Genomic DNA, 24,653 nt, shown 5'->3' with positions numbered 1-24,653 from the left:
TATATGTTTATATTCATCACGCACTTATCTTGGTGTTGTGATGCAAAATATGGTCGAGCGTTGCTCAACAAATACCAACTTGCAATGAGATCAACTTTAAGTCACAACTAAAACGCTAGCACTCTGATTCTTTTTTCCTGCCTGCTAGCTTCTCCTAATAGTTTCCTGCAAAATCTACCATTACAAAATCCACAATGTTTCATGCCACCAACCAAATGCACAAATGGAAAAAGAAGAATAGGCGGCTACAATACACTCATGTAAAGATGCTTTGGATGAGCAAACTAAAAGATATGCTATCTTCTTTTTCTATGCAATTTATATAAGTGCACACCTAAGTGCACCAAATCTAGATTTAAAGAGTTCAAACAACAAGAAATTCATAAAGGGCTTTCCATGACGGATTGAAGGGGATTTTCTTTCATGATTATAAGGATATTGTGAAAGCATTATTTTAGAATAGTATACTCCATCTTCAAGATGATATAATCATAAAATGATTAAGGAGCTCTATGTATTATATAAAATTGTAGACACCTTTTGATACTCCAGTTCAATCAGTCACTACCTCCCCCTTAATTTGATCATCCAAATAGACACACAATCAGGGTACCAAAACAATGTCTCTTAGCTCCTATTGCTCGACGACTCAACAGGCACCTCTTTCTTAGGGGCAATGAGAACAAATAAAAATAAGAGCAAAAGCACAGAAACTTGATGCAAAATATTATAAGACAAATTCTTCTGCAAAGTGATAGGCAAATCAAACTTACTAAAACGGAACCACGCATTATCCAGTAAATTCAGGAAATAAAAAGCACAAGGATTGATAACTGTTGGGGACTAGAACATACAGTTCATGAGAAACAAAGAACGCGAAAACAAAATACGCGAATATCACATAGTTCATCATGTTTCCCAAGTTTTATTAGTAATATTGCATGAACAAAGAGATAACGCCCATTTCCGTCGTCTTCAGAGGAACTTCCTGTAAGGCCTCCCAGCGTCCTCATCTTGCATATGCTACAAACAAAGCAAAACATGAAATTCGCTGGAAAATGTATATAAATACACGAATAAAAACACTTGCAGAGCTTCTGCCACAGCAGAAACTCCGATTTACTGCTTCTGATTCCGATGCATAACCAAACAACGGAACATCGACGCAGTGCTTCTCCTAAATAGCACTGCTCACGAAGCCCTAGATCTAGCGAATTAGGGTTCTGTAGAAGAGGAAGAAGAAGACCCCGTAGATGTGGATCGGATGAGGAAGAAGAGAAAGGGCGATTAGGGCTTAGGGTTACTGGGGTTAGGGATTGAAGGAAAAGCGAGCGTACGAATTCGCGGACGATGCCTTTGTAGACGAGGATGGGGACGGCGACGCCGAAGATGCCGACGATGGCGAGGTTGCGGCGGGTCCAGCGGAATTTGAACTCGAGATTCTCGCGCGCCGCGTTCCAGTCCTCGATCCAACGGTTCTTGTTCACCTCCATCCCTCCCCCCATTGTTGTCTCCTCTGCGGTCCCCTGCTCCCTCCGCTGCTTCGCTTGCCGGGTCCGATCGGCCAATCATCAGCGAGACGAGAAGGGATTTGCACGACTTGGCGGATCGGGCGCAGTGTCGGGTGCGTACCCGCTTTTGTCGGATGTTTCCGCTGAACAGTGGCCACCGCGTCAGCCCTGGACCAAAGTACTTAAATAGGGATTTTTTTTTTGTAAATGTTTTGGTAGAATTAAATTAAATATTATTATCTGAATCCAATTCATTGGGGATAGTGCTTAAGAGTTAAGACTAGTGATATAGTTACAATAAAACCCTTATCATTATTGATTTTAGATCTGTTTAGTAGGTATTGTTGAATAAATAAAATAATAATATATTTTTTAATATTTAGGCGTACAAAAAGTCCAAAATTTTTAAAATATAGTAGCTTGAGGCTAAACTGGTAAATCACTAAACAAGTTATTCATCCATTCCATTATTTTATAATTTTATAATGTCAAATATATGTATATATATATATATATTGTAATATAAAAGTTTACCGAATAATAATTTATTTTAAAAGAAGATAAGAGTTGAAATACATAGATTAGACTATCCATGAACGACGTGGTGGACCAGGCGCAGCGGATAAATTTTCACAGCAGAGGTGGGAGTAATATTACGTGGCAGGTAAATTCGTCGCCGACTTTCGAATAGCCAAATAAGAACAAGGGAGCCTCGGGATACTAGCTAGGGTTCTAAGATCCTGGAGAGACGGGAGGGGGCCGCAGCACACCGGAGCGAACGAGAGGAGCGCTCCATCGTCCATGGCGTCTAGGGTTTCATCGAAGGGGAAGGCGAAGGCCGCGAAGGGCTTGAAGGGATCCGAGGAGAGCTCGGCGGGGCGCTTCGTGAAGGAGTGGAGCACGTGGGCGATGAAGAAGGCGAAGGTCGTCGCCCACTACGGCTTCATCCCCCTCATCATCGTTATCGGCATGAACTCCGAGCCCAAGCCCCAACTCACCCAGCTTTTTAGCCCCGTCTAAGTCCCGATTCCCCCGAATCGGATCCCCGGATTGTGGAGATCGTTGGTGGATCTGAGTATAATGGTTAGATTGCCTTGTTACCGCTTGGTTTATTCTCTATATTTGTGAGTTTTGATGCTACAGAATACCATTTAGGTTTAATTTGCTTGGATATTATTGGCTTTTAACCCTTGGTGTATCTGCTTTGATTACAACTATGAAACAATTGAGATCTTAGGTCGTCTTATATTATCTTAATTATCTAGATATAGTTCGATGGCTCTTTAAAATTTGACTTTGTTCATGGAGTTCGATGCTTGATGCGTACTGATGTGACTTCTTGTGGGATTATCTGTCAGCTATGTGATCTATGCTGCTGAATTGGAAGCGAGATTATATAATAAGTTTGGCACAGTTCTGTTATTTTTTTCACTCTTCATGAATTCATTTTAGAGTATATTCCATTGGGTTGTTTGTCACAATTTTAATGGTTAGATATAGGTTTGGTGAACAAATGTTTAGACTGATTAAGATAAGTGACATCTATATTTGACAGGATTTTCATGTAAGTCCTTTCGCAATATTATGTTAGAAGTATGTGAATCTGTTGCTAATATGATAACAAATGATTGAATATGGTTGCTTTCGGCGTCAGATCCTATTCTTTTCAGAATCAAGTACAGAACATTCCCAATTAGTATAATACTGGGATAGACGCTATTATGTATAATCCATGCCACACCATATCTAATGATCGCTCGCTAGGACTGGTAAGCTGGGTGCCATTTCCTCAACATGGAAGCACCAGCATGCTCCATATTAGTGAAGAAGTTTTGGACAGGCCTCCCTTAAATGAGCTTCTCTCTTATTTTCTCTACTGCACTTGCTGCTGTCTTATTTTTGTGAAAGTTTATGCTGGTTATGTGTAGAAAGTCTGAGAAAATCTTAGTTGTTATGTAACCTCTTTTTCCTCTTTTTTTTTTAAAAAAAAATGGTCATGCATTGTTTACTGTTTATTCCATTGTTGTACTTCCTTGTTGGGTAGCTAACTTTACCCTGAACTTCTGTAAATAAGGGGCAATCCAAACAGGTAATGTGAAAGTATCAGAGGAAGATCGAATATGACAATTTTAGAGGTGAGTAGAGATTAGAGAAGATGCTTTAGCAGTTATAGCATCCGGGCAGGAGAGCGCTCTTCTTTTTTCCTTTTGATAAGAAAATTGGCATATTATGTGGAGACTCAAAATATTATTATGCAGATGAATAATATATTATTGAGACTCAAAATTCTATTTCTATTGGTGGTTCATACTACCAATCCTTCTTTTTGTGCAATTAAATATGAGTTGATTTATTCAATAAAATACAGTTCATATCTACAAAAGTATCCATTCTCTCAATAGTTTCTTATGTTTGAATATTCATACATTGCATTAGATGCAGTTTTTATGAACAGTTTATTGGGCTTAAAATCTTTCACAAAAACTTTTAAGATTGTTATGGATGCTCAAAGAGGATGTAGCTCTTTTAACATGGTGAACAAATAAACTCAGCTTGAAAACTTTCAAAGGATATTCAGAACTTCATGATGAATGTTGAATGAGGGGACCCATCGAGTACTGGAACTTGAAAATTTCGGATTCATGTGCTTCTCTAAAATTTCTAGATGCTGCCAAATTTCAAACCTTTGTAATATCTGGAAAGTAGATATAGAACTTTTGTAAAACATATTTGTGTACTGAACAGAATCTCCTCAATACCAATATCTCTTTTCCCCTTCCATTGAAGTTTAGAGAGGTTTACAGTTCATGAGGTTATGTATATTCCTTATTATCATTCTCCAATGGCAAGAAAGCTGTACAGATTTATGAGCATTGTTAGTTTATGCTTTTATCTGATATATAAAGTAATACGTGAACATACAGACTTGATCAGATTTCCTCTTTGAAACTTTTCAGATATCTATGTTTTCTTTATCTGTTCCCGAAAATACGTCTTTTTAAACTTTTCCTGCTTGGCTCTGTGGAAGCATTGGTTTCTTGTTGTTCCTGCATTCTTGTCCTCGTCACAATTCCCCATCTCACAATATATGGAGTGAGCTGTTTCAGATTTTAGTTTCAAAGATGTTTCAGATGTGCACTCAATTCCTCAGTTTATTCACCAGCTATGTTAGGCACTATACGGGATATATGTACTAGAGCTCTTGGTATAGTTTTGTCCTCGATGTTATTTGGAGAATTGGTCAACAAGGAGAATTATACTATTCCACAATCTTCTGCTGCTAATGTTTCGTGTGTTCTAGATCAAAGGCCTCTTTGATAATATAAATGACGATCTCTGTTGGAGGCAAGATCCTATCTCCATCATCTTGCCAACGAAAGATCTTCTCGTCCTGCCGTGCCTCGCCCTGCTCAAAAAGCAAACGTCGACAAAGTACGTTGGCTCAAGATCCAACAAACTAAAAATTATTTGTTTTGGGGTGGTGAGAACTGAGACCGATAATTGAAGGGAAGATTTGAATGAGCTAATCGAAAATAAAGGGAATAAAACGGATTTAGCCAAAAAATTGAAGTTCAAAATTTTACTTTGTTGTTAAGGGAAAAAGAGGAGAGGAATAGTGAATAGTAAGTTGAGAACGAAATGTAAATATTTGGGCGCTCCACGCCTGATATGGTGGACCAGGTTCACTCAGCAATTTCCCTGCACACGCACGCTCTACCTCGTCGAGGATTTATCATCCACTTCGACTGTGAAGAAGCATCTCAGCCGCACTTCCCCGCGATGCTCCTCCTCCAACCCCGCATCCTCCCCCGCTTCTTCTTCTTCTCCTCCGCCCTCCCCTCCCCCTCTCCCTCCTTCCTCCTCCCTCCGACCAAACCCCGCCCCTTCTCCCTCCTCACCACCAAATCCCACGTCGCTCTCTCCTCCCCCTCCCTCGAAACCCTAGAATCCAACCCCGCGCCGCTCGAGGACGATCCCTTACTACCGATCCGGATCCCCTTCGACAAGCTCTTCGTTCCCCCGGAGGTCGACCTCCCCCTCGGCGGCGCCGCCGCCCCCGCCACCGCCGCGGCTGCTGCGAGCGGGAGGGTGCTGAAGGGGTCCAACATCGTGCTCGGCCCCTACGCTAAGGATGCTCAGGTTGTCACCGCCGAGTTCGTGAAGAGTAGTGTGAGGAACGAGGATTGCCCCGCCGACGGCCTCCCCGAGTTCGCCCTCGTCGGCCGATCCAACGTCGGCAAATCCTCCCTCCTCAATTCCCTCGTCCGCCGCAAGCGCCTCGCCCTCACCTCCAAGAAGCCAGGTTCGATCCTGTTGTTTGTGTTGTTTATTTCGCGAATTACCCACATGCATGTAGGGTTTAGGTTTCAGGAATTAATAAGAATGATGATGAGTAGTACTATTATTCAGAGTTCTTCTAATTGTGATATTATTTCATCGTTTATCTTTGGATATTAATGTTAATGTTACTGTGCCCTATGTGATTTCAGGAAAAACCCAACTTATCAACCATTTCCGGATAAACGATAGTTGGTACCTTGTTGATTTGCCCGGATATGGGTGAGCTTTAATTTTCATTTCCTCTTTTGCATATTTGTATGCTACACTTATATGTAACTTATGATGAATTGTAATGCATGAACAAGTGGCTAAAAGCTGTCTCTGCTCCACTTTGATAGGATATTTTGGTACTATATGAACAATCAGTTGATTGGTGTTAGTTAATAAGTGTAGAGAGTCACATCAGGCCATGCATTTGGTGAAGGGATTTGGAAAGAAATGAGGAAAATGTATATAAGCTAATATAGTTGTTCTAGAGAACGATATTGAACCCATTCTAACACATTACTCGAAATCTACTAATCTGAGGACGTATGAGTGTTCTGATATATTCTAGTTATTATCATATTTGGTCATTTCTATGGTTTCCAATTCAGCTTCTACAATATGAAGCACCTCAACAGTGTCTTAATATTACCTCAGGACAAAAAACAGCTGCATGTTTTACAGCAGTTAGTGTTGCAACTGAAAGGTTGAGGAACAATGGTTCTACTTACCTCGACAGCTCTTTACTTTCTTGTCTAAATCTGATATTCTTGAATTAATTTTCGGTGCAATCTTAACTAAATAAGTTGTTCAGTTTCTGACTATCATAGAACACATTTGACAACAGATATGCAGCTGCACCGCAGGAGTTGCGTACCAATTGGGGCGAGTTCACCAAAAATTACTTCCTCAACCGAGAGACATTGGTATCTGTGTTCCTCCTTATAGATGCTAGTATTCCCGCTAAGAAGATTGACCTCGAATATGCTAGCTGGCTTGGCCGAAACAAGGTAAGACTTCCTCCTTGATTATTGGTTTCGTCTTAGATTAGTTGCTGCCTACTGTCTTCCTTCTTGTATGTAACTTATGGGGTCCCACTAGATACAACTATTTTACCTCATAATACTACCCTTCTCAATCCAAATCATGCCACAGTATGAGACACAAGTAGGAACCTGCCTTGTAACTTTGGGTAACTGTTAAGGTACTTGATTGAGTATGTTAATTTATGATCTTCTAAGTTCATCCCTTTAGTTCACTTTTACATTTCTTTTCTGGTTTGTGAAAGTCAATTGCCCTCCTGCCTAGTGGAGATAAATTTTTCGTAAAATCTGTTAAGGGATGCCTTGACCTGAGTATTGGTGTCGGTGGTCTATATGTGCTTTAGAATTTAGAGATTGAGGAGGTTTTGTTTGTTTGTAAATGCGTTGCTTGGTTGAAGATAGCACTGCATTCTGTGATTCATCCAACAATTTATTGAGAATATCATCATGGGTAATGGTTGTATCTGATTTATCTGCTGGAGTGATGTCTACATTGTATAGCTCCTTAGAAATAGATCATTTTTTCCTATTTTTGTACACGGGTATCAAAGTCACATCTAAAGAGCTTTATTGTTTCTGCATTTTCACTTTTCCATTAGATTCCGATGACACTGATATTCACAAAGTGTGACAAGCGCAAGAAGAAGAAGAGTGGCGGTAAGAGACCGGAAGAGAATGTTGAGGATTTTCAAAATTTAATACGCGATTATTTTCAGGCCGCACCACCTTGGATCATGACCAGTAGCGTGACTAACCAAGGTCGTGACGAGATTCTTTTGCACATGTCTCAGCTCAGAAACTATTGGCTGAAACATTAGAAGAATCCCTCTGTACAAAAGGCACTGCTAAGAATGTGAAATGTATTCTACAAGTTTCTCCAATCGGCTTCAGCTTCTTGGATAATAGCAATGAATTCTCACCATAAGAGAAGTGCTTCGGCTGCTGCATCTTCAATCGGGGAACACCAACAAGCCTGAGAAATGCCAACCTGGTTTATCACTTTGTATTTTCATCCCAGCTCACTTATTCTTCTTTTTCTTTTCTCGTCTTTTGCGATGTTTGCACGGGGAGAGAAAAAGAACAATTTATGGTTTATGAAAGATATAAGTTCCATTAAGTTCTCTTGTACTTTTTTGTTCAGCCATATTTTGTAAACATGAGAGCCTACTCTCTCCTAGTGCATGTTGGATGTTAGAATAAGTTAAGATGCACTAATTTGTTTTTGAAAAGGCGATTATAATAGATTAGTTAGTTTAATTGGTTTCAAGGTTCTAGTAGTCATTGATTTTTTAGACATCTTTCCATTTGCAAGATTTTTTTTTTCCTTGTTTTCTCGTTTTGATTCTGAGTCCAATGTCTTCGGTGTGCGAGTATCCCGATGGTGATTTATTCGACACACAAAATACCGGGAAACATGTCATTAAATGGTGGTTAATAAATCGGAGGAAAATTACGATGCGACACTGGGCCGTCGCTTAATGAGTTAAGCGCAAAGAAATTAGGTGTTTCGGCACCGACTTTGGAATGTAAATTGCATGTGTTTTGTCAAGCCGTTACCGATTCTTCCGTGATTCAGACTAAAGAAAAACCCGCAAGGTAATTTCCCCAAATCTAATGTCTCCAATTCTCCCTGTTTTCGTTCTTGTGATGATTCACGATATATATTATTTGCGCACATTAGTAATCTTGTAGTACAAAATCCCAGTAACTTGGAAAGTTACCAGTTATATGTGACCATGCATCTGAGAGTTCAGAGATGCCAAAGTTTTTTAATTGTTAGGTTGGACTGTTTCTTCTGTTTCATACGTATATATACATTTGAACAATTGTCCAAGCACGCACGTGTGCAATCGGAGTTTGCACGTACAAACATACAGACACATGCACACACACGTGATCTTTTTTAATTGGTTTGGTGATTACCTAGTTGCTGATTAAGGCTAGTCTCATCATCCTGTATGTTGTAATAGGAAACTAAAATGGGCTTTCAATTACACTATTGATTGCATGTAATTGCGAGCGACTAAATTTGCTCAACATCTAGCTTAACACACCTGCTATGCAAATTTCTCAACGTAGTTTGTCGAGCACATCGAAAAGTAGTATTTTGTCACTTGGAATTTACTGGGTTGGAATCAACTAACATATGAGCTGTCGCAGAATATGGTTTACGAATCATTCGATCATGTAAAATAAGAGAGACAACTTCGATCGATGCATCTAGACACACAACTTTAGTTGACTTGTACTGATCAAAATCTAGCCTTTTCTGAGCCTATAATCTTGTAGGTTCTTTCAAGATAAAACTAATTAATACTACAACGATTTGACTTAACCAAGTCGCTATTTTGCGCTTATTCTAGGGCTTCATAGCGCTCTGATCCTAACTTTTTGCACTAGTCTTGCTTATCATTATCAGCAGATTCTGTTCTCACATTGCTTGGTGCCTGTTTTTTCTATTAGTTTCAGAAGCATTAAGTTTGTAGCTGAATCTTCTGTTTCTTAAATTTTCGCTTTTGTTGTTACAAAAGTGAAAGGCACTAGTTATGTTTTTCCTAGGAGGACCTATAATTGCAATTACAAACTCAGTTTAGACACTACATTATGAAGCTTGATTGGTTACTTATTCAAACATAAAAAAGGATATTGTAACTTTGATTAACATCCATGAGTTATTGATCCTTGTGTTAATTTTAGAGGAGATACATCACCCTGACTAAGATTTCTCTTAAATTTTTTTCAATTGCAATCATGTAATCAGATTTTTCCTTTGAGAGGTAGAAACTTTTGACTCACCAATCTTTACCTTCACATGCACCATGAGAAAAGAATCAAACTACCACCTTTTTTCAACTAATGATTCCTTAATGAAACTATTTATTTTGCGTCGCAGACTTGGTGGGATTGGCCCTCTAGCACCATCCGAAACTTTATCTCTTCAATTCCATAAAGCGGCGCTAGTTAATGTTCTCTCGCCAATTTGCACTCTACATCAAGATTACTACTGTCTTTCACTTCTTACAAAAAGTTCGAAGAATAATCTTTCTCCATTTGGTAGCGCAATTCATTTCCAAATATCGGTGGCATCGCCAAAAGTGTTGTAATGCAAAGGAAGCATTCGGATATTACGAAACTAGTTGCTTCCGTGACCCACCAATCAGCTTCTGATATCCTTATAAATCACACCAAGTTGCTTTCTGGGGTCTGCATACTGATTCCCGAGCAAAAGTTTCAAGAGAAGTGGATGAAATGATGTAGAGTATATTCCTATGTATGGCCTAGTTTTATAGTTTAATCTCAAGAGGGATAGTTCTTAGTTCTAGCAGCAGCAAAAGTGATTCTTTTTGGCACTGATGTTGATTATTTTTTTTCCAGCTCGCGCTGTTACTAGATTTGCACATATTTTGAGCAAAATGATACTCTGCAGACGTCACGAAATGTTCTATTTAAACGCTTGATAGTCGTGGAAATTGTAGAAAGGTGGATAAAATTTCTTCTTCGTAGTCCGTATCTTTTCTCTGAACTAGTGGTTTGACGATGATAATGAATGCGTGTAGCGCAGCATAGAGGATGGATTGAAGGATGCCACATCAGGATATTGTGCTGTTTCTGTAAATTTATTTTCAGAGAATAATCTAAGGAAATGCAGAACTGACGGATTTAGACTTGACATCAGGATATCGTGCTGTATCTGTAAGTTTATTTTCAGAGAATAGCCGAAGGAAATGCAGAACTCGCGGATTCAAACTTGATGTATGATTTCTTCTTTTGAATAAAATATGAGAATTGGCTGTCCTTTTTCTCTGATTGCAGGTATTGGTTGTCAGTGTCGCATAATGCGTAGATTCACATTTGCAGTCCGTATGAGCCGCCATAGTTTATCTGTCTGCACTAGCCCTAGTTTTCGGCTGAATTCCATATATTTACCGCATAATTCCATGCATATTCCGGATTACATTTCCATTTGTCATTGCAAGAACTGTCCACTAATTCCAGAAAGAATAGTTCTAGAGAAATACAAATTCAATGTTAGTTGGCTTAGTTCAATTTAACTACTGATATACCTTTGCCCATTCAGTAATTGATCGGCACTCAGAAGAAAGTTACAGCTTTTAGATTTCTTTATCTTTCTGCTCTGTTCTTAGCCGTCGAGAAATAATTTTATTTTTTTAGTTAGAACTGGCATCATGGGGCCTTATTGACATTTCCAGTTATTCCTCCAGCATACTATAAGAAGAATTTTGCTTTTAATAGAATAAGCCAAATAATTTAGTTAAAAACTATCTCCACTAAATTATTTATTCATAGATATGTTCTCTTGCTTTTTAAAAGGTGGCATTGTGAACAGCAAGCCACACAACATAACTTTGGCATTAGTGTAATTGATCTTTGACACTAACACTGGGAAAGGTAATTCCTTTAGTAGTGTTACTGGTTCAGTGTAATTCACTCTACTCAGCTTCCGATTAATAAAATGCTATCGAAGTGTTAATGCTTCTGCTTAGTGGTTCAGTTTCATATTCTAATGATGCAACTCATTCAATATTGTTTCGACAGTACGGTTCGCTCGCTCAGGAATAAGTGTTATGATGAGTTTTTGATATCTTCTAGTGTTTGTTTTTCGACGGATAGGGGTCGTCTAATCATGTACTAACCTTTTCACACTTGACAATATCATCGCCATAATTAACTACGCTAAGCGCTTTATAGGCGGCGGTCGTGCTCATAGGTAACTCTTTTTAGTTTTAATAATCCATAATAATAGCTAATCACTATTCCTTTGCTATAACATCGACAAACTTGCATGTGTTCCCTTCATTTGTATTGAAGAGAGACCATTTTGTGGATGCTTATAATGTGACAAGGGTTAAAATCACTAAGTGTACAAAAAAAGTTTTCGCCAATCACGGTGGCGACCGACAAGGAGAAATTATGATCGGAACTAAGAAAGTGTGATATTCTTAATCACTTGCTCGGGCCGTCGATCGTACGACAGCATATCAACCCTTTAACAGGAGAATTAGTGGTTGAGAATTTCAATAAAGCTTGAAAATGATGGTTCAAACAATCAGCTTGAATGTTCTTCGCAACCTTTTCCCTAATTAAAACGTCAAAAGCTAATGCATGCACAAGGGAATGATCATTCTTGGTTAGGTCGCCAATTTTTCTTAAGATTTTATTGAGTGCTTGACAAAGATTCATCACTTGTGAGGTGCTCCTTTTATGACACATCAATGCATGATTCAATTTACCAAAATGGTTCTAAATAACTGGTCAAAATTTAACCTAACTCTATATGTTTTCCTTCGATTTGCACGAGCCTTGAATATTGTAAATGAGAAAAATAGATGCTTATTAAGAATTTTAGTAGACTATATGCACACACAATTTTGGCCTACCAATCCATACATATATCCAAGTTTTTTTTATTCTTTTTTTTTTTTTGGAAGATGCGTCATTTATTACAATTTTCACATTGGATTTCTTTTTTTGGTGCTTAATTTGGTGGTAAGTTTATTTTGCAGCCTCATAAAATTAATGCATCCTCTTTTTATGGATTCTATATGCAAGGAAAAGAGGAATAGATTTTTGATTGTGCCTTAGTATATTTTATCTCCAAAAGAGTTTAAATTTATACTCTCTACTTATTAATTTATTCCCTCGTGAGAGTATTTTTCACTCTTCCAAATAAGAATTAAAAAAAATACTACAGCTGTTTATTCTTTACAAATAATGGTATGATCATTGCACGGGCATGTTTAAAAGTAACTGAAAAGAGTGGAGCAGGGTTCAAATTTTGGGTATTAGAAATATTAATAGGCCTTTCAAAATTTTAAATAATTAGCAGGGCCCCTCTGCTAATTACTAGCACCAAAAAGATCTACTTTGTTTTTTGTTGAAAATAACCAAAAAGGTTTCATTCACATTGTGCTGCAACTAGGCATTTAAATAATTGCTCTTCTAATGATACAGGAGGAGTTATATATACAAATTTATGCAAGTTTCTGTGACTAAATTTACAACTAGTTATTATTGCAATCTATATATTATATTTATGTCAAATCTTTTTATATATAAATTGATATTGAGTTGGAATGCTTTTAAAAGCACCCAATTTTTTATGCTCATAAGTTTTGAGTTCTTGGAACAAATATTTTGGTCATCAGATCAAAAATTAACGGTAGGGGCTTATAGTGAGACATTTTGTTGTACACAATTCAAGAGGCAAAAAGTTAATAGCACAAAAAAATTGGCGCTTTTAGACGAAATGTATATAGCCACGGTTAGCGGTCATCATCAAATGCCTAATCTACAACCCCTCGCTATTACCGTTTGCCACCGATATCTGTATCAGCTATTTAACCATCGCCATCATCAGCCTCAATCCTTTTCGACCAGTCAAATTGTTTGATCGCTCGAAATTAATACGGTTAATTATTAACAAGTACATCCTATTATCCTAATCCTTCATCCTTCATTTATAGATAACCAAACACTAGAACTTAGAAATTACCATAGAGGTAAATTTGGTGCTATAAAAATGCTAACAATAGAAGATCAAATCCATCAATATTTCGCATCTGTTCCTCACATGTCATCTGAACAAAAGGCATATACGAGGGTACGTAGTAGAGAGGCACGCTGAAAAAAATTCCAAAGGCAAAGTTCATAAAGAGCGGCAGGAACCAAACGATGGAACGTAGCAGAGTGTGGCCAACGAGGAATTTAAAGAGAAACTTTTCCGTGCACCGCGTGCACTTTTATTTATACATTAATCTGATAAAAAATAGTTAATTTAGATCAAATAGAATTTGATATTTTCAATATAATATCTTACTTGATCAAAAGTTTTGGTAAGTTCATTATTACCTAGGCGTTATGTAGTGTCTGAAATCAAATGCATCAAAAGGGCACCATGCGATGCATTCGAGATTTACGTCTAGAAAGAAAGAAAGAAAGTTTGAAACTTGCTAGGTTTATTATCTTTTTTAGAAATGAATTCGGTTGAAAATGTGAACTAACTCGAGTTTGAACTTGAGATCTCAGATACCAACTATGGAGCGCTTAACCGATCGCGTCGAGTACCGTGGGTGACTACCTAATGAAGAATTAATTAATTTTAGAAATGGGAAATGGGAGATATATAAACGCAGAAACCTATACACCTGGTGCATGCGGCAATAATTAATTTGTTGAATTCATGGAGGGGGATCTGGAAGGCACGATTCTTGATGGAATGGTCAGGCACGCGCTAGGATTCAGATCGTAGAGATTCGAATGAATTATTGGGGCTGTGGGAGATCTCGATCCCAACTTGAAAGTTGAAAGCTAGGCAGCAGCAGTAGTAGTAGTGACAAAGGTTTGATTGGTCCCAAGAACTCCGTGGAAATGTCTTCGTAGGGGGAGCACGAGCGAATTCCCATCGATTTGTCCCTCTCCTCCACTTGTAGCCGTATATATAGGCTTTGTACATGTTCCTCTCTCTCTCTCTCTCTCTCTCTCTCTCTCCACCCTATGTAGTAGGATCTCTCACTTTGCCTTTTTCATAGTGTTGTGTTACAGATCACGCATGGGAATCTAAACTTAATGTAGTTAATCGGCGTCGAGTTTGAATATTTAACTGCGTTTGTGGCATCTTTATAATGCACCCGCATTTTTACTAAAGACTACAACGGTTGTTTCGTATATGATATCAGAGTAGGAGGTTCTGAGTTCAAATTATGCCAGACTCCTAACATTATTAATTTCTTCCTATTTAATTTAAATTCATGTCATGAGCCTTGCAAAAAGTCTCTAGTCCATACGCGAGGAAAAGTGTTAAATGCAAAAATATATAAACACCGTTCTCTAACAGCATAAGTTTTTAGAGTATAACGATTGTTTCACAAATTCTTAGTTTTTCTCGGAATATGATAAGCCATTCAGTAAGTAGAGTGTACTATTTAAAAATTATCATTGTAAAGTTTGTTTAATGGATTAAAACCAAACTCTTGGATTATAATCACGAAAAATATACCCTTGTATCAAACAATTTATCACTAGATAGCTGATTTTGACGTCCAAATAAATGCCTAGAGAAATTGATTGTGCAAATCACCACTATTTAACAATTATTATATGAGCTAGCTTTTAAAAATCGTCCTCGATCGACTTCAAAAATAGGCTTTTGAAGCAATAATCACTAGGCTAATTAACCTGGTGGTTGTTATGTGGGTTGTTATTAATGAGGTTGGAGGGGGTTTTGCTGCTTGTAAATTTGAAATTTGAACTCGAGATTCTACGAACAAAATTATTCGAAAATAATAAGAAGAAGAAGAAGAAACAAACACCTTTAATGCTAACCAACATGCAAAAAACACTTAAAAATAAATGTCAAAAGGTTGTGGCTAGGTTGATGCCTATTTCTGAGCCCCCCTTTGTATATTAGTTGTGCCTTTTCTATTATTCTTTTAAGGACTCGAATGATAACGATGATATGCACTAATGGTGGTTTGTAAAATCCATAGGTTTAATTGTGTGTACTAGTGAGAAGTTTAATATTAGCTGCATCTATATCTAACTTAATCTTGTTATCTACAACCTGTACGAACGCAAATATCTAATGCCTTCTCGAGTAAAGGTTTGCATCTACTTTTATTACATGCATTGGAGAAGCGCCATGCAATTATATGACGACATCTTAAGAATCACTAGATGCCCATTAATTTAATCTGGAGAGCCTACCTCCAAGCTACTTTACTACTCTTTTCCCCTAGCATAGCCACGTTTGCTTATGCTTGTGAGTTTCTATATGTTTTTCCTAACCGGGCAACATTATCTGTGCACTTCTAAACCAAGCGTAAGATTCACACCTCCATCCATCCAATAGTTTATATTGTCTCTCTGGTCTTATAACCGGTCTTATAACCTTTTTTTTTTTTTTTGACCACAAGTATCAAAGAATTTTTTGCAAACTTCAGGATGGTAAAAGTATGAGATTTATTTATATCTATATATACCTGGTACTCAGGTATTTCACTAAGGGGCTGCTTGGTTTGACGTAAAACTGCGGAAAAAAAATTTTCGGTGAAAAAAAAAATTTTCGGAGGAAAATAAATTTTACGCTTTTAGCATTTGGTTTGTAGGAAAAAAAAGTAGTTTTTCGTTACGGTTGTTTGGTTGAAAGGAAAAGAAAGGAAAAGAAGGAAAAAGTTAGTTATAAATAAAAAATTATTATATATATTTTTTTATTTTATATATTATATATTATTAATATATAATAATTATCATATTACATATATTAATATTATAATTTATATTTGTAGTATAATATATATATATTTAATACTATAAAATAATTTATAAATAATATATATATATATATATATATATATATATATATATATATATATAAATATTATATATAATATAATTAAAATTGAGCTCCTATGCTTTTAAAAGTACTAAGTTATTGGTGCTTGTAATTTTTTGCTATTGATTAAGAGATATGGCGGTTAGAATATGTGGACCCCCCTAGGGTTGAGTGGTGGTTGTTGAATAGTATAATCTAATGTTTGAAAATGATCCGCGAAGTAGATCTAACGTAAAAAATTTACAAGCACCAATCTTGTGGCTTTTACAAGCACCATACTACTGGACTCTATAATATATATATATATATATATATATATATATATAGCCAGCTATGGTGCTATATATATGTGTGAGTTAGTCTGAACCTCACATGTCCACGAGCTCTTACATGAGCTCGTGGACCCTGATCTGAGCCGCGATATATTATATATATATATATATATTATATATATATATATATATATATATATATAATATATATATATATGTGAGTTAGTGTGAACCATCATCACATGTCGGCACGAGCTCTTACAATATATATATGTGGAGTTAGTGTGAACCACTCACATGGTCCACGAGCTCTTACATGAGCTCGTGGACCCTGATTCTGAGCTGCGATTTTTCACTGTGAGTTTTCGTTTTCCACCGCGATTTGGCGGAAAACGAAAAGCTTGCTTTTACGTAGAATCCGCAAAATAATTTTTCTGGCAAAATTTTTTTACATCAAACCAAATGCTATGTGGAGTTGGTGTGAACCACTCACATGGTCCACGAGCTCTTACATGAGCTCGTGGACCCTGATCCTGAGCCGCGATTTTTTACTGTGAGTTTTCGTTTTCTGCCGCGATTTGGCGGAAAACGAAAAGCTTGCTTTTACGTAGAATCCGTAAAATAATTTTTCTGGCAAAATTTTTTTACATCAAACCAAACGCTGGAAAAGTAATTTTCAAGCCCGAAAATTTTTTTTCAGGGTAACCAAACATACCCTAAGCAAAATTACCTTTGTTTATCTCTCTCTAGCATATATAGCGGAAACTATTGCCCCTACATGCACTTGGTCGACATCTTATATATGTGATTTACAATATTGAAAAAAACCTATGTGTTCCTATTTGTATAAAATTTATAAATATTAAAGTCTAGTTATCTAGTGCGTCAAGTATTTATTTTAGAAACCAACAGCACTAAAAATAATTGTTTAATTCATAAGAAATCAGCATTCAAATATTAGAAGTATTTTTGGACGGTTTTCTATCGCATCAATCTTTTGAATAAAGTGTATTAGAGATAATTAGACTATTTCCAAATTATTTTCTATAAGATGACATAAAAATCAATTTATAGATTTTTTATATATATATATATATATATATATATGTACATATATACCTTTAAGCTTTGATTCTAAGGGCTTTATAACAATTAAGTGTTTAGAGCTAATTAATGTACGGTTCAAGCAATAATTTCTCCTGATATAGCTCATCTGCGTATAATATATGCGATCTATGGGCGTACTTAATTTAATTAAATTAGTTTACGTACACTAGTAATTAAGTACGCACTGGCATCCAAAAGCTACTATATATTACCCACCCTCGCATCTCCACCTCTCTTCGTTCCATCGCTCTCCTTTTCCTTTAATACTCCCCTTCGATCACAAGCTCCCTCGCTATTCCATTCATGGTTAATTGCTATAATTAAATAGTACTTAGGAGTACTAGAATAGTAGTATATATTAATTATCTCAATATGGAGAGTTGTATAAAAGAAAACGAAGGCAAAAGAGCCCACGATCCTCTTCATCATGATCGCACGGAGAAACGCCGCCAAAACGCATGCAGCGTGGACGTGCACTGCAAAGAGATCATCGCCGACCGGCTCGTGTGGGTCCCGGGGCCGATCATCGTCGGGGCGGGGCCATCGGGTCTCGCGGTCGCCGCGTGTCTCAAGGCGAGGAACGTCCCGAGCTTGGTACTCGAGCGGTCGAATTGCATAGCCTCGCTTTGGCAGTTGAAAACCTACGATCGGCTGAGCCTCCACCTCCCCAAGCAGTTTTGCGAGCTCCCGTTGATGCCCTTCCCTCCTGAATTCCCCACGTATCCCACGAAGCAGCAGTTCGTGGGGTATTTGGAGGCCTACGCTGCGAAATTCGCGATCCGGCCCGCGTTCGGCCGGACGGTGGTCGGCGCCGAGTACGAGGAGGGGGGAGGAGGGGTGGCGGAGTACGTGGGGCGGTGGCTCATCGTCGCCACCGGGGAGAACGCGGAGGTGGCGGCGCCCGATATCGAAGGGCTGAGGGATTTTAAGGGCCCCGTCGCGCACACGAGTGCGTACAAGAGCGGCGGCGCGTTCCGCAGGCAGCGCGTGCTCGTCGTCGGCTGCGGCAACTCCGGCATGGAGGTCTGCTTGGACCTCTGCAATCACAATGCCTCCCCTTCCATCGATCGTTGTAAGAGATACGGTGTGTGTAACGTTACCGTTCACTCTTTTCTCTCATTTCCTATCATAGCCCGCTATACTTCAATTTTCTCTCGTTTCGTATCATAGCCTGTTATACTATCATGGCCACCAAGTTTGGTACTATTAAATTTTCCGCCAAACATTCACTAACTATAGGGACTATTATTATCGTTATCGTATACTTTTTTATGCAACAGCTGAAAACTCTATAATATAGAGTGATATTATCATAACCGTATATTTTTTTATGCAACAACCGAAAACTCTATAATATAGAGTGTTTGTAACTATATATATATATATATATATATATATTTTGAGTATATGTGCAAATATATATAGTAATTATTTTAATTTATTTTAAATTAATATAAATTTGTATATCATATTTATTCAAAAATTTATAATAAAAATTATATTTTAAAAATTTATATATTATATTTTATTAAAAATAGCTGTAATATGCTATATTATTCTTTTTTTAATATACATTAAATATTTTTATACATTTTTTAAATTTTTATCAATTTAAAATTTAACTATTTATTTTAAACTAAAAATATCAAAGTTTAATTCATATTTACTTTAAAATTTAATAGAAGCACAGATTTTGAATTTTGAATTTGAATTTGTCGATAAGTGGACCTATGGATTGAAAGAAAGATACTGAAAAGGAACAAAAAAAAAAGAATTAGTTTGAGATTGGGCGGACGGGGAAGTAAATTCTTTTCTTGGAGGGTCTTGGACTTACAATGGAATGGGATCGCTCGTGAGCTCGTGGAAAGAATTAAAATTCCTCTACACCTATTGTAATTTTTCTTTTTTCTTATGCAAATAAATAACTTAACAAAAAAAGCTTTAAATTTTAAATTATCACATGAATTTAATTTTAGATATCAAATTTGAATGAATAATTAAAAAATTTAATTAAAGTGGATTGAAATGCTCTTTTTAATAGGTTTATTTGAGATATTAACAAATTGATCACAACCGTTCATACGAAATATTCTTTTATAATTTTTTTATTCCGTCTGTCATTGTCAAATTTTTACAATTGAAACTCAAAATTTGATTTTTATATATAATAAATAGATGGGAATGCTTTTTTAAATAGGTTTATTGGAGATATTAACAAATTGATCGTAATCGTTCGTAAAAAATATTTTTTTATTTCTTTTTTTGATTCTAGCTGTTATCGTCAAAATTTCTATACATTTTTATATATAGTAAAGATCAATATCTGAATTTTTAATGGTAAGTATGTGAATTTGAGTCTCGGAATAATTAATTACTCAAAATTTAGGTATATATAGGATGGTTAAGCTCACGATTCTTAAAGAAAATATAAATATAAATATATAGCAACATAAACACTCTTGCACTATCTTCTTTAGTGTGCTTTTACTCCAAATAATATGAAACTCCTTAGGAACCTTCACTTTTCATGCTATATTTTGTTCCTTTCTCACACTCATTACATAAAATGTCTAATCAAATATTGTGCGCTGATGGCTGTAGAGAACTATGCTCAAGAAAGGGAATAATTAAGTTGAGCTCAAGTTAATTTGGGTCCAACCCATTATGATGAGCTCCACTTTTTGACCAGTTGCAATTATTCGCCAGGTGCACATACTACCCAGGGAGATGTTGGGCCTATCCACTTTTGGGCTCTCCATGTGGCTTCTTAAGTGGTTTCCGGTTCGGTTAGTCGACCAGTTTTTGCTCCTCGTCTCGTGGTTCATGCTCGGTGACACGGCACGGTACGGTCTAAGGCGGCCCCCAGTGGGCCCTCTTGAGCTCAAGTCACTCTTGGGAAAGACTCCGGTGCTCGATGTCGGTACTCTAGCGAAGATCAAGTCCGGTGAAATCAAGGTTCGTTTGATGTCACGAGAACACATTTGAAAAGTTTTGATTGAATGTTAGGTGACATCAATTTCTAATTGCTAAGTCTCGTCTCTGACGAATTTGTGCAGGTGCAGCCGGCGATAAGGAGAATGACAGGACATAGAGTCGAATTTGTGGACGGGAGATCAGAGGACTTTGATGCCATAGTTCTAGCGACAGGCTACAGAAGCAACGTGCCCTCTTGGCTAAAGGTAAATAAACATGTCATTATATTTGTTCGAGATCATGTACTAAACTTCTATCAAATAAGTCTAACTAAAAAATAGACCATCCCCTACCTACCTTTGGATATCAATTGACAGACAGAGGTGTGTACCAAAAAATGTGTTCAAGAAAAGTTGTATGTCTGGGGTAGGTGGATGGAGTGGAAAGGAGTACGTTTTTTAGGTCTTAGATTAGCCAGACTTACAGTTTGTTGGTGGGCCACCTGGAAGGTCCGAAACGATATAATTTTTAGAAAAATCCGGTCTTATCCTATGTCTGTGGTCCATAGGTTTGACCGTTAGACGAACTTGTGGAATCATATCCTTCCTGCCTATCGCTGTTCCTGTAACCTTTAGTTTTTTCTTTTTTCTTTTTTTTTTTTTTGGTCAAGCGGTTCGCCTCTGTCGAGGCCCTCGTTGCCTCATCTTGTTTCACCTAATTCATCTCTTCAATGAATGAAGTGGGTAGCATGCTACATTTTCCTCAAAAAAAAACATTCACATGCTTTTTTTTTCTTTTCTTAATTTTGAGAAAATCTCAATTTTGAACAGTGATGTAGCTGTCCCTTACTAGACCTTAATTTGTAGAGAATATTTATAAAGTACTCTATCAAAAATCAACGAGCAAAAATTATATAATTAAACATTCTCTTATTAGAGAAATCCAAAACAGAAACAATTAGCTTCATTTTGGGAAAAAAAAAACCCAGATGGAGATTAGTAGTCCGATTAATCACCTTTTTAATTAATTTTCACCTTAAAAGGTCAGGATTGATCAAGAACTTATTTGACCTTCTCCTTGAAGCTTGTGCATGTTCTATAGCCAAGTCTTAATCTCTTTAGTGCCGCACATTAGATTCTAGTAGAATTCCGAATAATTTGTTTTATTTATTTTTTTTATAAATAAACTTAGATAGAAATATAAATCAATTAAGATTCGAACTTAGGACCTCGGTACTAACTACCAAATCCTTTGCCACTTACGCTAGAAACGGTCTGTAGAAATTCGAGTAATTTTTGAACTGTAATTAATGATTGAGTTGTTTTGATTCAGGATAAAGAGTTTTTCTCAGATAAAGATGGATTGCCAAGGAAACCATTCCCCAACAGTTGGAAGGGAGAGAGGGGTCTCTATGCGGTCGGGTTCACTCGACGGGGACTCATGGGCGCCTCCGCCGACGCGAGGAGGATTGCGCGTGACATAGAGCAACAGTGGAATGCAGAAACAAAGCATGGCCAAAGCAGATCATAGAGCATTGATCCATAGTAATTTTACGACCACCACGATAGAGATTACGTACATGGTCTCTGTTGTATCTCCAAGCCCGGCCATGCATGCACCTGACTCTACTTGAAGAAGCAGCTTGACATTGGACTATATATTTTGTATAATCTAGGGTGTGTTCAATGATCAGTATTTGTGTATAGCTTAATTTTGTAATATTATTAATTCTTGTAATGGCTTTTACTAACTGGGAGAAATAGGGGTTTTTAAGGGTGGATCAGGTGGTGTTGGTTTGAGTTTGACCCGGATATGTAAGTGAGAGCTATGTTTGATTACTTGGTTTTCACTCTAACCTAATGAATTTATTAGCTTGGTTTTGCCACTTAGTCCCCTATGAAATATAAGGTCCATAGATTATGCGTTATGGCTTTTTTTCTTTTTTATTTTTTATTTTTTTTACCTATGATTTAGATTATGTGTTATGGTGACAGACATCATTATTCTTACGTTACATGTTTTATCTTGTTCCAAAAGGATAACTCACAGATCATATTAGTTACACTATGCAGTTTTGGGCTTCTAATCATATATATACTCACTGATTGATAAATTGCTGCATGCTTAGAGATGCGGCCCAAGAATTAGTCCAAAGAAGCTTTTAATTCTGTTGCTGATGTTATGTAAATTGTTATGCAAACATGACACTAATTCAAAACATAGTTTCGAAAAGTTGAGCAGGTTTACTCTTTTTTTTTTCTTTTTTTTTTTTTGCGATTTTTACCACCGCCCTTTCGATAGCCCCGGTCATATCCCCGTTGCCAAAATAAACCCTACATCATCTCAAATTCTAAAGAATCTCAACTCATTGATAAGAAACCACCCAAATTTTACCAATCGTATATGATGGCATCAAGGCTTTTCATCCCCTCTTTTTGATGAGTGGGGCTTATTTTCATCAAATTTGTCAAAATACAAGTGGGTGAACATGTCATGGTCGGTGGTGTATAGTTGCAACTACTGAACAAAAATGATAGCCAACAACACTTTGAAAGCTTCATATTCTCTTCTTCTTTTTTTTTTTGGGTGACAAAAGATAAAATACTATTTGTTTTATTTTTTTCAGAAATAAAACTTGATTAGAAATATAAAACAACTTGATTGGATCTCAAACTACCTGATTTACTTATATTTACTAAAATTCTTCACAAACAGCTTCGATATCTTCACAATATATCCTTATTGTTTCATTTTAAGGACCTATCCGAATAACACCTCCAAACTATGATTCTCATAAAAATATGAAAAAAAAAATGATAAAAAGATGTTTTGGATTACTTAAAATTACAATGTGGTGGGTGCAAAGCAATGGAAAATATTTTTTTAAAAAAAGTTGTGACTTTGTGTTTCTTCAAAAAAAGGGATCTTGGGGCTGGAGGGGTACCCTATCTCCTGCTCTATTTTTTGTCGGAACAAGACGGATTCAAGACGAATTAATTTTAATTCTATTTTGGCCCTTATTTATTACTCTATTAGGAGCGAATCCGGGCGGGAGCGGATTTTTGGCCGATCGGGACGAAGCGAAGGAAGAAATGAGTCTTCCGCCTTTCGTTCTATTAACTTGGCAGATCGGAATGAATTCCTGATGGATTATATTTTTTTTATATATTTTTTTCTACTTACCGCCCCATTTGGATGGATCAAGACGAGCGCCACCAATCCGAATCTATTTGCATCCCTGCGCACTCTCCTCATGGAGGGGGAATCTCCGGGTATCTTGGAGGGTATGCATCTCAGATTCTCCTTTTGGTGCGCACTCAGTAGTGTCTTTAGCAGCTTTGAGTCCTATCACTGTGATGTAAACCACTCACACCAGAGTGGGTCCTTAATTATGTTGCGCCCATAAAGTTAGTAAATTTGCTCGACCTGGTTACCACGTTGGNAAAAAAAAAAAACAATCAGTAAGATTTAGATATAAACTATTTGATGGTATGTATTTAACCTCTACGGTATGTATATAACCTTTGAAACTCTATTATCTCAATATTAAATATTTATGAAAATCACCGTGATTGAAATATATATAGATATTTTTGTGAAACGTTTTACCGAAAATTTCTAAGCTGATTCGAGAGACATAAGTTTTTGGTACGCGTACATTTAAGTGGAAGTAAAGTTAGGTGAAAATTAACTACACTACTTAGTTGTTTGATAGAAAATAAGTGCAAGGGAGTATTTGCGTTGTTTTGTCCATTTACAATAAATATAAAAGAGCGGACTCTAGGAGTTTTTTTTTTAAGAGAGAGATAGATAGCATGCTATCCAATTTATTTATTTCATTTAGAAATAAATTTAGCTGGTAATATGAATCAACAAGCTAAGCAGTTATGGGGGGATTATAACAAAACTTGAATCCTCTCTTTCCACCCGATTGCTTGAAAACCAAATTGAAGAACTAAAGTAACCGTTTCAGTGTATTTGGCTAGGGAGGAGTTGTTTGAGAAACAAGCTAAGCAGTTATTTTTCACGGGCATGGACATTACTGGATCATGTGGGCTGAACTTGGGCTTCTATCCAGCCCAAGAAATTACAACCCGATCCAATGGCATAGTACTGCTTAATGCAATGA

At 36.9% G+C, this 24,653-nt stretch overlaps 4 protein-coding genes across 5 annotated transcripts; 3 read left to right on the top strand and 1 right to left on the bottom strand.

The window, feature by feature from the left end:
- On the bottom strand, positions 743–1,569 carry LOC109717478. The gene is made up of 2 exons (XM_020243291.1): positions 1,338–1,569; positions 743–1,023 (listed from the first exon to the last, which is right to left on the bottom strand). Exons 1-2 carry the CDS (start codon positions 1,503–1,505, stop codon positions 976–978), a joined length of 216 nt encoding a protein of 71 aa, XP_020098880.1. The 5' UTR covers positions 1,506–1,569; the 3' UTR covers positions 743–975.
- Positions 2,192–3,808, top strand: LOC109717477 (mitochondrial import receptor subunit TOM7-1-like). Its single transcript, XM_020243290.1, has 2 exons — positions 2,192–2,594; positions 3,586–3,808. The coding sequence occupies exon 1, from the start codon at positions 2,313–2,315 to the stop codon at positions 2,529–2,531; it is 219 nt and encodes a 72-aa protein (XP_020098879.1). The 5' UTR covers positions 2,192–2,312; the 3' UTR covers positions 2,532–2,594; positions 3,586–3,808.
- Positions 3,970–8,147, top strand: LOC109717474 (GTP-binding protein At2g22870). 2 transcript variants are annotated; one of them, XM_020243288.1, is made up of 4 exons: positions 3,970–5,814; positions 6,002–6,071; positions 6,685–6,847; positions 7,597–8,147. In XM_020243288.1, the coding sequence occupies exons 1-4, from the start codon at positions 5,181–5,183 to the stop codon at positions 7,696–7,698; spliced, it is 969 nt and encodes a 322-aa protein (XP_020098877.1). In that variant the 5' UTR covers positions 3,970–5,180; the 3' UTR covers positions 7,699–8,147. The 2 variants fall into 2 exon arrangements, with proteins under 2 accessions (XP_020098877.1, XP_020098876.1); XM_020243287.1 differs by having other exon boundaries at positions 4,468–5,814; positions 7,480–8,147.
- Positions 17,927–22,162, top strand: LOC109716958 (indole-3-pyruvate monooxygenase YUCCA2-like). Its single transcript, XM_020242582.1, is given in 5 exon segments — positions 17,927–18,670; positions 18,672–18,695; positions 20,318–20,566; positions 20,668–20,790; positions 21,857–22,162. Coding segments are annotated over 5 exon segments (1,281 nt in total). The 5' UTR covers positions 17,927–17,983; the 3' UTR covers positions 22,055–22,162.

The sequence above is a fragment of the Ananas comosus genome, linkage group 11 (genome assembly GCF_001540865.1).
Source record: "Ananas comosus cultivar F153 linkage group 11, ASM154086v1, whole genome shotgun sequence".
Lineage (NCBI taxonomy): Eukaryota > Viridiplantae > Streptophyta > Magnoliopsida > Poales > Bromeliaceae > Ananas > Ananas comosus.
The sequence above is the reverse complement of the archived record's forward strand: the minus strand, read 5'-3'. Positions and strand labels throughout refer to the sequence as shown.